Raw genomic sequence first — 13,886 nt, 5'->3', positions numbered from 1 at the left:
AGTTAACAATCATAGTGATTTACAGTATTAACATTTTCAATGTAATAATTTTATTGACGTGATCTATATAATGAATGTTTATGTTTCGATCATAGTAAAGAGTTATTTATATGTTTAAAAAATATTAGATCTGTCTTTCGGCGAACCATTTTGCTAATTTGTTATACTAGTATTATTGGTCAGTAATTTATGATGGTACATTAATCTTTTCGTGTAAAATTTGAAGTCACTTATTTCAATTTCATGTTTATACATTTTTCTGATGATAAAAAGAATTTAGCTGTCCTATTTCATAAATTTTATTTTATAACGCTTTACCAACAATACTTTTTTCCTGTTTAGCCTTCGGCAATCACCGTCAGGTATTACTTCAGACGATCAATGAGGATGATATGTATGAGTGTAAGTGATGTGTGTAGTCTTGTACAGTCTCAGGTCGACCATTTCTGAGATGTTTGGTTAATTGAAACCCAACCATCAAAGAACGCCACGGGTGGAGAGGAACGGTGAAGTAGGAGTTTTAGTCGGTAGGGCGCGGGTAAACATAAGCTCTTAATAACATCTAGCCGAACCCGTGCGAGTCCGACACTCACCACTAGTGGGTACCCCCCACTAGTGGTATTTCTCCGAAACACCGATAAAAAAAAATAAACCACCGAATAACTCCGGTATCCACGATCTAGTATTCAAATCCGTATAAAAGTAACTGCCTTTACTAGGATTTGAAGGTTGGACCTCTCGACTTCGAAATCAGCTGATTTGCGAAGACGCATTCACCATTAGATAAACCTGGTGCATTACCAACAATAGTTAAGCAATTGTAACGGCTGTTTATATAATCGGTTAAGTTGAAATCTGTGTCAAAACCTTATAACTTATCCGTGTCATAAGCATGTTTTGGTTTCAGCTAGTCATATCGTAACAAGTTATTCAATATTATAATATTAGCAGTTTTAACGTCTACTTTTATTATTTTATTACACATGAACAGATTTAGTTTAAATCTTACTTGAATATTTACAAGGACGATTATAAAAACATTTAAAATATATTATCATCAGTTTAACCTAGTTAAATTTTGTATTATGAAAGAAAGAAACATCGTAGAAGAAAAAGAACAAAACTGGATTATTACAAGAAACGAAAGTTCGAAACATTGTTCTTAAGCAAGGACGAATAACAAAAATAATGTAAAAACAAGACAAGGGATTAAGATTACCTGATGGAATCCAAACTAATAATTAAGTCTAGAAACTTGTATTACTATGAAAAAATCTTTTTTTTTTTAATTCTGACTTTTCAGCGACTTTTCTTTTTTAAGAAAATAAAAATAATTTAGACAGGAATTTTTATTTTTTACTAACCGGTCAGGGCTCTTCCCGTATAGCCGGGGATCCGCCCCTTAGACCCCCCGCTGTGTTCATTATCCTCATACTTGATACTTGTAAGAATACTACTGATAAATAACAATTAAAGCTTGTTCTATTTATAAAAACTATCAGTATATTGTAATTCTACGGAGTAATAGTTTGGTCAGCAAAGGAAACTCAAACGTTTGAGTGATTTGAAGTATGCGGTTTTCAGAATAGTCGGCTCTCTCTTAAAAATAGTAGTTACAGCCATCCTTCGTACGGGTGAAAAGGTACTTTGTACAGTTCTTAGTGCTACCCGATAAACACTACAAGGTGATCGATCGTAATCATTTCATTTCTCATTTTTACTTTCCCGTCTAGATTGCGCTATACAAGAGCTCTAGAAGGGAAAGTATTGTAATCAGTTCAATTTGGGCATATGCGGTTTTCACCGGATCTTGAAGTTTTAACACCTAAGGAAGACAAAAAATTTAAAAAACCGGATGGAAATTTTCCGGATGCTAATGTTCGTATATATGATTATGTGATCGGAGTTGGTCTCTAAATCGCCTTATATCTCCAGAACTACTGAACCAATTTTGACTTAAGTCGGTCAGATTACTTCTATATATGGGGCATCGATGCCATTAAATTTTCAACTTAAAAGTCGAGGGGGTGAGGCTGTACAACAAGGTCACCCTCAGTACCTTGAGATTTCGCCTAATTAAGGTCATATTTTTCTTAGGCACATTAGTTAACAATAAAAAAAAACAATATTTTCAAAATCGCACCCCCACCCCAAAAAATGCTGTTGCAGTCGTCTGCTATGTTGTGATGTACAGATGAGCGATAGAATTAAATAAATTAATAATATTTGTGGAAAAGTAACTCGGTCTGGCCGGATCTCGATCACCCGGTCGACTCAGTACCTGATGTATTAAGCCTCGCGGCTACACCAGCCCGCCGACCGTTAAAGCGAATTTTTTTTTTGTTAGTTGTAAAATTACATTAGTTTAGTTAGTGCCGACCGCCGCCGCTTGTATCGCTACACCCTTTTTTCCCCCGCACCTAGGAGAGTGACCAGCTAATGCACTGCACACCCTCAAAGGTTGCCTTTGCCTCTAACCGACTGTGACCCCACGGGAACCGGCTATGTCGTTCCCCGCGGCGGTCGTTCACCCAGTAGGCTGGGATTGAGTCTTTTATATGCCTTCCTCTAACCGTACCCCCTCACAAGGGAGGGATCCAGTCGGGTCTCGGTCTTTTTTTTATTACCCACGAACCAAAGTAACTAAGTTAAAAGTAACACAATCCGGTTGTTACCACAAGCTATTAAAACGTTTCATCATTTTGAAACGGTGAAACATATTGCCAAACGGCAGTAGTCTTATGTTCTTCCCAGGTATAAAAAATATGTTCATGCAAAATTTCATTTCTATCGGTAGAGCAGTTTTTGCGTGAAAGAGTAACAGACTCAGAGAAACTACTAGATTTATATATATAACGGATGAATCCAACCTACGGTAAACAAACAATGGACTTATAAGATACACAATTTCAACTACTGTAATTGGTTTGGTGTAATTTATAAAATTATAATAATAATTAAAAGAAACACACAAATCCAAATTGAAAAATAATCAAGAAGATCTCATTTTTTAAGTAAATAAGTGAATAGATTATTAAATACCTATTTACTCAAAAAAAAGAAGACTTTTGAATACAATCACGTAAGCATACGTTTAAATATATTCTTTAACCATAAGATCCAAAAGAGTGTTACGACTAAGGGCGGATAATATAAATGCAGATGAATTTATACTAAAAACGATCGTAAAACGAACGTTCGTTTATAACGGTTAAAAAAATGTGAAATGAAAATAGCATAAAAGTATTATAATATCGTCTTTTTTTTCAATAAAGCTGTCTAAGAATTATTACTTGTCACAGGACCAAAGCAATAATAAAGGTTAGGCTTACATCAATAAAACGCATAATATAAACGGGAAATCGTAAAAATATTATGGGTGTTCGAGATATATATATATATATATATATATATATATATCACATAGAACTGTAAATGGTTATGCATATTTATCAGTCCGAGTTATTATTTTAAAAGAAGTGATTCATAGGGCATTAAGCATTTTCTGTTTTTTTTTTTTTTTTTTTTTTTTTAATAAATAATATCAAATGGAATATAAATATTTCTGCGACCACGTATAAACAGAAATAAATATATAACAGGAATTCTGGTATATTTTATAAAATAAAAATACATAATTCTATTTTTATTTTCATCCGAAATAAAAAAAATTAACTTAAGTCGATGGTATTTATTGATTTATACGGACGATCATTGATGTTAGTAATCTAATTGGTCGCTTATATTTTACATCTCACTTCTGATTGGTTAGTTATAACCGATTGTTACAACCAATCATCTGGATATTCGAATGAACTGAACTATAATAATATTAACCTTTACCGTATTACGATAACCTTTATCGTATTTCATTTTTTATTTAATTTAATCTTTTCTAAAAAAAAAAAAAAATAATTTATTGTTGAAAGAACTAAAATAAGATGTTCTAAGCAATTGCCTTCGTAGTTTAATAACAAATTATTAATTATCGAAAAATAAAGCTACTTTTAAAAAAGTATTAGAAGTACTGTTTGGTGGTCTTAGGGACGTAAATATCGTAGGAAACAAAATTAGCTAAATATTTAGTCACTCACAGCAATATGAGTCACTCACTCTATTGCTTTGGGGAGTGAGAGGAAAGTGGCTGTCGACGAGAAGTTCAGAGCCTGGAGCGACAGGTGGAATGCGACGGTGACGGGACGGTGGACACATCGGCTCATCAGTGATGTTAGGGGCTGGGTAGAGCGGAAGCACGGTGATACCAATTACGAGCTCACCCATTTTCTATCAGGGGACGGATGCTTTCAAGATTACCTGTACCGTATGAGTATGAGTACGAGTACAACGAGATGCTGCTATGATTGTGAGGAGCAAGATACGGCGGAATACGTAGTGTTATTTTGCACGAGGTGGAGAGACTTGAGGGCCGCCATGATGGGCCACCGGACAGTAAATGTGGATAATGTCATAAGTGAGATGTTGGTTGACGGAGATGCTTGGACGAGAGTAACGACTGCGGTATCAACCATAATTCGAAACAAGGCAGCAAAGAAGAGGGGCAAGCAGGCTGGAAGTCTGCAGTTGACCTGAGGCGGAGCAACCGATATCGGACGGCTGTGGGCGGCCAACCTTACGAGGTGGGCGGTGGGGGCTCCTCGGATTCGTCGTTCGCCGATCATCGCCTGGGGACGTCGCTCTGGCTATTCTAATACGGTGACAAGAGCGCCCGGGTGATTGCGCAGGGGCTGGGTACATACCATGTGGATTAGGTCTGGCCCCTGCGTGACTAAAGGGGGAGGTTTCTTAGCGAGTGAGAGCCCCGCACTGCCGTCAGAGCAAGCCTGGCGGCGGCTGGCAAAGCCTTTTTCTCCGCCTACGGAAAAAAAAACAACTTAGAATACCGGCATCCACAATTTAGTATTCAAATCCGAATAAAAGCAACCTTTATTAGGATTTGAACCTGAGAACTTCTACTTCAAAATCGGTTAATGTACGACGAGTTTACCACTAAATCAACCGGTGGGTTAATAAATTTTATTTTTTCATTAATTTCAAAATAATCAGTTACAGATGTGTATTATTTTTAAGAAACATTACCGACAGCAAGATTTACTGTTTTATTAATAATTGGATAACCACTTAATGAGAATCAATTAAATTTGTTTACAAACTTTTTTTAATGAACTGTTACATTTGAAACAGGAAAAAAAACTTTTAAAAACCAGGTGGGCGATGCGTAAGTGTTAGAAAAGGTTTAATTAATTATTTGCAGGATGTAATTTAATAAATGGGTAAACATATTTTATCAGAAGTACATAAATATTAATAAGTAATTAATTACTTGTATTTATTTATTAGAAAAATAAAAATTTTAATAAAAAAATAATAAAAGTTGAAATTATGTAAATATATGAAGTGTAGTTGTATAATAGAAATGCCGATAATACTGTCACCTTCAACTTTTGCTGAATCGAGTTAATCAAGCAGGACTGAAGATGAGTTTAATAATTAACTGTTCAAAGACTAAATTCATGGTATTAGCCGTGAACAAAACCCTGACAAAAAGTCAACACACTTAGTCTATATGTCAATAAAACGCATAATCAAGTAGAAACAGTTACTTCCTTCAAGAATTTAGGCTGCTACATCAGCAACCAGCTGGATCCTGATAAAGATGTCAAACAAAGAATAGATACCTAGAAAAAAATTTCTTAGAATAAAGCCCATGTTTTACAATAATAATCTGAATTTGCTCAAATGTTAATTCGGTTACGTTGATATACGGGTGGGTGTAAGGTCCAGACATTGAAAACTGCGATTATTAAGCAAATAGTAGCGTTTGAAATGTGTCGCCATAGAAGAATGTTTTGCATCCCATGGACGAAACGGTAGTCTATAAAGAAATTTTAGATCTAATGAAAAAGAACCTGGTTTGGACAAGAAGAGCTCTTGAAAACTATTAAATGCAGGAAGCTGACTTACTTGGGTCATGTTTTAACGGCGAACTAGTATCAACCTTTGAAATTGGTTCTTCAGGGGAAAATTGAGGGACGTAGAGGAGTTGGAAAGTGACGAACTTCCTGATTGGACAACAATATTTGTATTGGACCGGCATCCAAGGAACAGAAGTATTTTTTCATAGTGCTGATAAGAGAGAGGAATACGACAGATTGATAAGTTAACGTCATTGGGACTTGACATGATATTTTAAGAAGAGAAGAAGTTGCGTGGATTTCTAAGCATAGATTCAGTGGGTATAGCTTCAGTTACTGTAGAAATAAGTTTGCCTTCTAGTCGTTTGAAATTTCTAGATGACCAATCTACCTGATAAAAGAGAAAATTCCTTATTTATTTTATAATTTATTTGCTTTTAACAGTTATCAGTTATGTAACAAATATTTATATTTAAAAAAAATGTTTTTATTTATAATAGCATCAATAATTAAAGTCATTAGCGACTCATCAATATCTGTGAGAATGTACCAGTAAACGTGTAATCTTGAACAGACTCAGGCCAACCATTCCTGAGACTTATGGTTAATTGAAACCCAACCACCAATGAACACCGGTATTTCCACGCGATCTAGTATTCAAATCCGAATAAAAGGAATCAGCTTTATTAGGATCTGAATCTTAGAACTCTTACCTCGAAATCAGCTGATTTACGATGACGAGTTTTACCAGTAGAACAACCCGGTGGGTTACACTAAGAAAGAATTGAAAAAATATTTTATCAAGAAAATAGAGGACTAAATGAAATCTTTTTTTCTGAAAACTAAGAAACTTTATTCCACTATTTATTTATTCAATAGGCGTATATTTCAAATTTAATAAAACTGTACAAACTATTATCAAAACCTTTTCTGTAGTATTGTACAAAAATAAATTTTATCAATGATATTAAAAATATTCTCTTAAGAATTTTGGTAAAAGTGGTGGAAATCCAACCCGAGTATGAATTTTCAAAAAAGTTTACGGTAGGAAAAGTTCAGTTTTTGTAGGTTTCATATTACCGTCGAATATGTAACGAACACAAACATTTTTAAGTTTAAAATGTTTTATTATTTTCCACGACCGAAAGGGGAGAAACAGGAAAGCAAGAAAATACGAGGGTCGTTCAAAATAGTTAAAGAGACAAATGGTAACACCGGAAAACCTATTTAATACATTAAGGTGAACTCTGACGTAATAACTGGTACGAATTGTTGTTATTAAGATAATAATAATGATATTTTCTCTTAAGAACACTATGATTTCTACATTGAGTACTGTTTATTTTTAGCTTCATTCTTTTACTGTATGTCGACGCGATTTGGATAACTCCATTGTCGAAATGGAGATCTTTTAAAAACCAAAAATAAGATTCTAATTACGTAACGCATTTAATAAAAGAAGGAGATACCCCAATGAAAGTGGAAGTATCAATGAAATTAATTCGCAATTGTATTAAAAGAAGAAGAATGAACATTTTAAAAAATTTAGGAATCTTCAAATTAAAAAGCAACAATAAAACGATCATAAATGAACAGATCAACAATCAAGCGGATGTCCTTTTAAAAAAACTCAATTTACTGAAGATAGGAAATATATAAATAAAATTAAAAGATAAGTATAACCGTTAATAACAGATAAATAAGAAGAAGGCCAGATAAGCCATGACGTCAAATAAATGGATAGGCGTTGACTAAACGTTATATAAAGACTAACAGAGATTTAAAAGTACCAGTATAATAAGTTTTGACAATGGATTTATTTCGAAACGCATCAGCATATAATAAAAGAATGAAGGTAAATAGTATTCAACATAAAAAGTAGTAAAGGTAAATAGTACTCAACATAAAAAAATACTAATTAGTAGCCCTGACCTAGAAAATATCAGCTATTTCAAAAGAATTTCCATTATTACAATCTCTTTTGTTTATTTCAAAATTCTGGTACTTGAAATGTGTACCATGAACGAAACAGCGTACTGTGATAAAATCTTTATTTTCTGAAGGTAGTAACCTATTTATTAGAAATTACACCTTCTTTCTTTTTCTTTTTTCTAATCATTTTCTTTTCTTTTTTCTTTCGTTTTTTTTTTTCATGTTAACCGCCGCTCCCGTATCGCTCAAAAGACACGAGAAGCTGTATAAAAAGTCGTGTCGGGTAGTTTACTACATTCACCTTACAGGCCCGAACTCGCACCATCAGACTTTTTTTTTTTGTTTGATCCTCTCAAAAAAATTTTGCTTGACACTGAGTCCGGCAACAATGAGCGAGCCAACAATGCGGTCTTTAACACTGGAATAGGAAAGCTTATAAAAAGATGAGACAAATTTCTAAGTGTAGCCGGGTTTGTATTGAAAAGTGACGTTAGTTTTATTGTCATTAAATAAATAACAATTTTTTTCTAATCATTTGTCTCGTTAACTATTGGGCCAAAAACTTTTGTATAAATTTGTGAAATAATTTCTTTCTTTTTGTTGTTACAACTATTTTCTCTAGTGTTTTTTTTTGCGGGGAGGTTTCAGCTTCGGCTATTATCGTAATATTTCGGCTAAAACCTGAGCCGTATCGATTAAGGTAGCGGAAATATATGACAGCATTATATAATTATCGGTACATGGGTGAATTAAAGAAAAATCCTTAAATTAGTATTATATTAAATCTTTAAAGTAAAAACAGGATTTAAAAATGACATACTTTACCTTGTTTTGCGCTCGTTTTCCTTTGTTTATAGCTGTTTCGGGCCAACAAGGTGAAACAAGTGTGTGATATCCTTGATCTAGGCACGGTGAAGATCTTCCGAGGCTTGTCGGTGACCCGCATCTTAAAAGAGAAACGTGAGGATAACCACCTAACGAAAGCGGTTGAGACGGAAAGCTAAGTGCTGGCGAAGCTCTAATAGGATGGTATCCTTGATCTAATGAAACGGGTGAACCTCTATAACTCTGATCTAAAGATGCCGGTGATGCGCGTATTTTATAACGTTGATCGTCTGGCGATGAACGACCTAATTTTGCCAGAGGACAGACCATCGGCGATAGCCTGCCACCACCCGGCATGTGCGCCATTTCACCTAAAACAAAAAAATATATAGTAAATCAATATGTTATATTAAAATAATAATCACATCATCAAAATAAAATTACTAACAATTACATAAAGTTATCCTACACTAATGGGATTATTAAATTTAATTAAATATTCAGGTTTATTATGGAGATTAGTTGTAGTAATGTTTAAAAACTTCTGTACGACGATTTGATTTTTAGTAAAGTAAAATTTATAGATAAAAACCTGATTCCTACTTTATTCATATTCCATGAATGCAATTAAGAAAATAAAGAAGAAGAAGATAGACGAAAATCTCCAGTTTTATATTTAAAGGGGCGGGATTGGTATTTTTTTAAAACTTGGCATTTTTTCTTTCACAAGTAATTCAATCCATTTATATAAAATATTTTTAAATTTAGAATGTTGAATATGCATCTCCGGTGGAAAAAATAATAAAAATATTTGTCTATCCCGAGAATGGCACTTCAACAAATCTGGAAAATGACTAGGTGAAATCGATATATAATCAATGCGAGCTGAGTGTAATATGAAGAGAAAGACAAAGATTAGTCTAGTGACACTAAACCTTTTGGAAATGGTGTTTCAACTATTCATAAACTTCGTAAATATAAATTTACCGTTTTACTATTCATCGTTTTAAAATCTAATTCTAATAACTTCACCGGTGAGTGAAGATTATGTACTTTATTTCATTATTTCACCTTATTATTTTTTTTTTGTTAAAAAAAATCAATTATTTCATCGGGCTGGGTCCTGCGACGGTCCCAGAAGGCGAGGACATTATTTCAACTTTCCTTTTTCCTGTTTAGCCTCCGGTAACTACCGTTCATAGATTACGATAAACCTTCCTAAAAAACTCTGATGTGGACACCACATGACTTCCTTGTACGCCTATTAAATTAGATATACATATTTTTAAAAAAATTAAAAGTATATAAAATTCTATTTATTAATAACTTCTGATATTTTTTATTTTCTATTATTGAATTATTACTTATTGTAAAAGTTTTTTTGCTGTCAGAGGTTAATAATTATTAAAAAATCAATATATTTAGATAAAAAAAAAAACTAAAAAAAAGGAGATAAAGTCTGATTCGAACCGATGTGCCTTCCCATTTTAAGATCCAAATATTTCATTAATTAAAATTTTATTTGATTATAACTCTGGAACCAATGAAAATAAGTACCACTTATGATATACGTTGAAAGGATTTCAATGAGGGCTATTACTGCAGTTAAGGAAAAGTCCAAAACCCAATTTTTTTAGATTCTAGGCTTTTTTGGACACTTTTGATTCAGTCGATTGCAATCAAAAGGGGAGCTGCACAACTAGATGTTATAACAGTCCTAAATCCAAAATTGCAACATCCTACGGCTAATCATTTTTGAGTTATGCAGATAAATACGTACAGATATCACGCCGAAACTAGTCAAAATGGATTCAGGGATATTCAAAATGGATATTTCTGATGAAATCGAAAAACCGAAATTTTTGGCGATCACATTACTTTACTTAGTACAAGGAAGTAAAAATTGTCAGTTATTTTATGCATCCTAATCTTTTAAGGGCTTATAAAAAGTAACATGTAATTACGGTACACAAAAATAGCCTACTACTACAAAAATGTAGATTTTTTTTTTTTATAAAAATAAATAAAAAACCAAAATAATTTTAAAAAATTGCATTACGATATTTTTTTTATATCCCAAAAAGTATAACAGTAATTTTTTACTGTTGAGCAGTAAAGTTGAACTATTTCATAAAAAAATTAATATAAATCATTAATATTTATTATGAAATGTACTTAAAAGGAATTAATTTGGTTTAATCTATTAAATTAAAGAAACAAATTTATAAAATAAGAACTAAAATCCATCTCTTAATTCCTAATTTATTTGATAATTATCATTTCATACATAAAAATACATAACTGTTGTATTCGTATAATATTTAAATAAAAATACATAATTTCCATGATAACATCTTAATAAATTTATTCAATTAATCGATATTAGATATGTTACGTGTTTAAAACCAACATACTCATCAAATATACAATCTGTTTATTTTTAAAAGTCGCTTATCTAAGTAAAAAAAAACAATAAGTGGAATTAATACTAATGATAAAATACAAGTATAATAAAATTAAAACAAAATGTTCTTAAAAATAAATAGCAAATCCTCTTACGTAGGTTTTCATGTTATGTACAGAACGAGCTTATCATGATTTGTTTAACAATTTAATTATTCAAAGTATTAAAACTGCATTTGAAAAATGGGTGTGTATAAGGTATGTTAATGTGTAAAAGGATCTATGAACGTCTGTTTCTAAGAGAGGGAAAGAGAAAGAGACAGACAGATGAAATAAAATGGAAGATATTAATTTAGTTGCAAATACACAAAATTATTAACAGCTTAAAATTATTCTTGGGTATAACGTAACAAAAAATTAAATTTTAATTGTGTAGGTTTTGCCTCGATAACTTTCAACTGCAGTTATCGAAAAAACTAACCGATCAAATCTATTGTCTGAATACGAATGTTTTTACGTGCAAACACAGAAGTTATAAAAAAGACGGTAAGAGGTTGCAGAACCTACCCGGTACTGTCCTTTATATTCAACAAAATTTTAAAATAGAAAAAACAGAATAGAAGTAGTTGTTGGAATATATTTAATTTTAAATAAAAAAAGTAAATAGTATTATAATTCGCTTTTACGAAAGCAAAAATCAATGTTTAGTGCCATGAAGTTAATAATTCTTTTAAATAAAATAAATGAAAATAGAAATTATGAATATTATTTTTTTTACTTTCGTTCCGACCACTACGAATCACGTCTGTATAGTTTTGACTTTTTTTCTTTTTCCAAAAGGTTTTGATTCTTTTGCTCTCTTGTCGCCTTCTTCTTTCCATCTATTAGGCTTAGTTATACCCTTCTTTTTCTTTCTGTATGGCAAATATCGAATCACTTTTCTAAATTTATCTCTATCTTTATATAGATCCTTAGGAATGTTTAATGTCTTTAAATCTGTTTCTATTTCATTTTAAACCGGTTGGTCTTTTTGGTTCAGTTTATGTAGAAATTAAATACTCGTATATGTTTTGTCAATGGTTGTTAATTCTGTATAAATGTCCATAAAACTGTAATCTTCTTTTCAGGATTAAGTCCCCTATTTTTTCTGTATAATTGCAAATTTCTTTTTCGCTTTTCAATTTGTAAATTCCATCTTCATATCATGGTCCATAAATTTTCCTTAAAATTCTTTTTTCTACTTTTGGTATTTCTTGTTCTGAAAAAACTGCAGACATTCAACCCTATTCAGTGCTTCTGGTAAGACTACACTTTTATAGTATCTAGTACCTCAATTTGGAAGTAGTATAAGTACTATAGTAGTACTTATAGGAAGTAGTATAAGTACTTACAGTAGGTACCTATATAGTACCTATACAATACTATATAGTACTTCAATTGGAATATATGACAGGGATTTTTTATCGTAAATGTTTTTGCTTGAGATGATAGGCGGTTTCCATTTATCGTACTCTATTCTTCATCCCATTTTTTTTTTCAATTATATTCCGTGTTATGATTTTCCCAAATATTTAAATTTTTGAACTCTACTTATTTCTTTGTTTTCGAAAATTTTAAGGATTTGAGTTCTGTTCTCTTTGTCATTAAAAAACCGGTTAGATTTTTCATAAGAAATTTGAAGATCAATTTTGCAGGCGCATTCGTTTAGTTTTTGAATTTTGGAATTAGCCTCGTCTATATCTCTTGTGAAAATTGCAATATCCTCTATGAAGGCCAGAATGTTTTTATTTATTATTTAGTTTTAGCGCCCATCTTTATGTATTTGTGTATGTTTAATTTAAGTTCTTTCGTCCATTCTCTTATACATTTTTAAAGGGTACAATTAAAGAGAATTGGAGGCAGTAATCTCCTTGCCTTACTACAGTTTAAATTTCGAATAGTTTTGAGTATCTCTAAGAATTTCACTTTTGTTTTTGTGTTTGTTAATGTTTTTTTATAATGTTTATTGTTTTGGGATTTATTTTAAATTCATCAAGGATTTTAAGCACGGATTTCCTACGGATGGAGTCGTAGGCTTTCTTAAAATGCATAAAAACTTTAACTAATTTTGGGTTTTTAATTTTTTGGTATAGTAAAATTTGTTTTGGATTAAAAATTTGCTCTGAACAACTTCTTTTAGGTCTAGATCTACCTTGATATGCTCCGATTTCTTTTCTATTGTCGGTTGTATGAATATTATTAAATATACGAAATAAATTATTATTCCTAATAGTAATGAAAATAGTGTATTTATTAGTTTGGCAGACCGGACGCAGGAAGTAGTTAATCCATAATTTCGAAAAAGATCAAAATGTTCAGTAAAAATAATTGAGTCCGATTTTACCTGTATGGTCAAATGAAGCTTTTATCATCAAAATTATACCGCATTTAGCGGTATAAATAAACAGAAGGTGTTTGATATTTCGGATGCTATGGCCGAAACTCATTAAAGGCAATGCGTAACAGCACAGTTGCATGATTTCTTACTTGCTACCGCACATAAAGCTGTAAGAATTGAAATTTTCCTCTTCAAAGCAATCAGTGTTCAAGAACTGAGACCTACAGATCGTGCTAAAAGACTAGATTATTGTCAATGATTTAAACGTTTTATTGTCCAAATTTTCGTAGGTATCCTCAACATTACTTCTTTTTACAGATGAAGCGTGGTTTCATCTGGGAAAGTATATTAATTCACGACTGTGGTCGGCAACAAACCCTTATGAATTACACGAAGGGAAAATTAGAGTCTGGGTA

The 13,886-nt window shown here is 32.0% G+C and overlaps 1 protein-coding gene across 1 annotated transcript in view; it reads right to left on the bottom strand.

Annotated features, from left to right (window-relative positions):
• The window catches only part of Fbxl7 (F-box and leucine-rich repeat protein 7), a 317,288-nt gene that overhangs the window by 86,550 nt on the left and 216,852 nt on the right, over positions 1–13,886 (bottom strand). Inside the window, exon 2 of the mRNA XM_075365236.1 lies at positions 8,691–9,061. Within this exon, the coding sequence (XP_075221351.1) occupies positions 8,691–9,056 (366 nt within the window). The 5' untranslated portion in view covers positions 9,057–9,061. The remainder of the gene's footprint in view (positions 1–8,690; positions 9,062–13,886) is intronic.

Source organism: Lycorma delicatula, chromosome 5, assembly GCF_047948215.1.
Source record: "Lycorma delicatula isolate Av1 chromosome 5, ASM4794821v1, whole genome shotgun sequence".
Lineage (NCBI taxonomy): Eukaryota > Metazoa > Arthropoda > Insecta > Hemiptera > Fulgoridae > Lycorma > Lycorma delicatula.
This window is presented reverse-complemented; position numbering and strand designations above follow the sequence as displayed.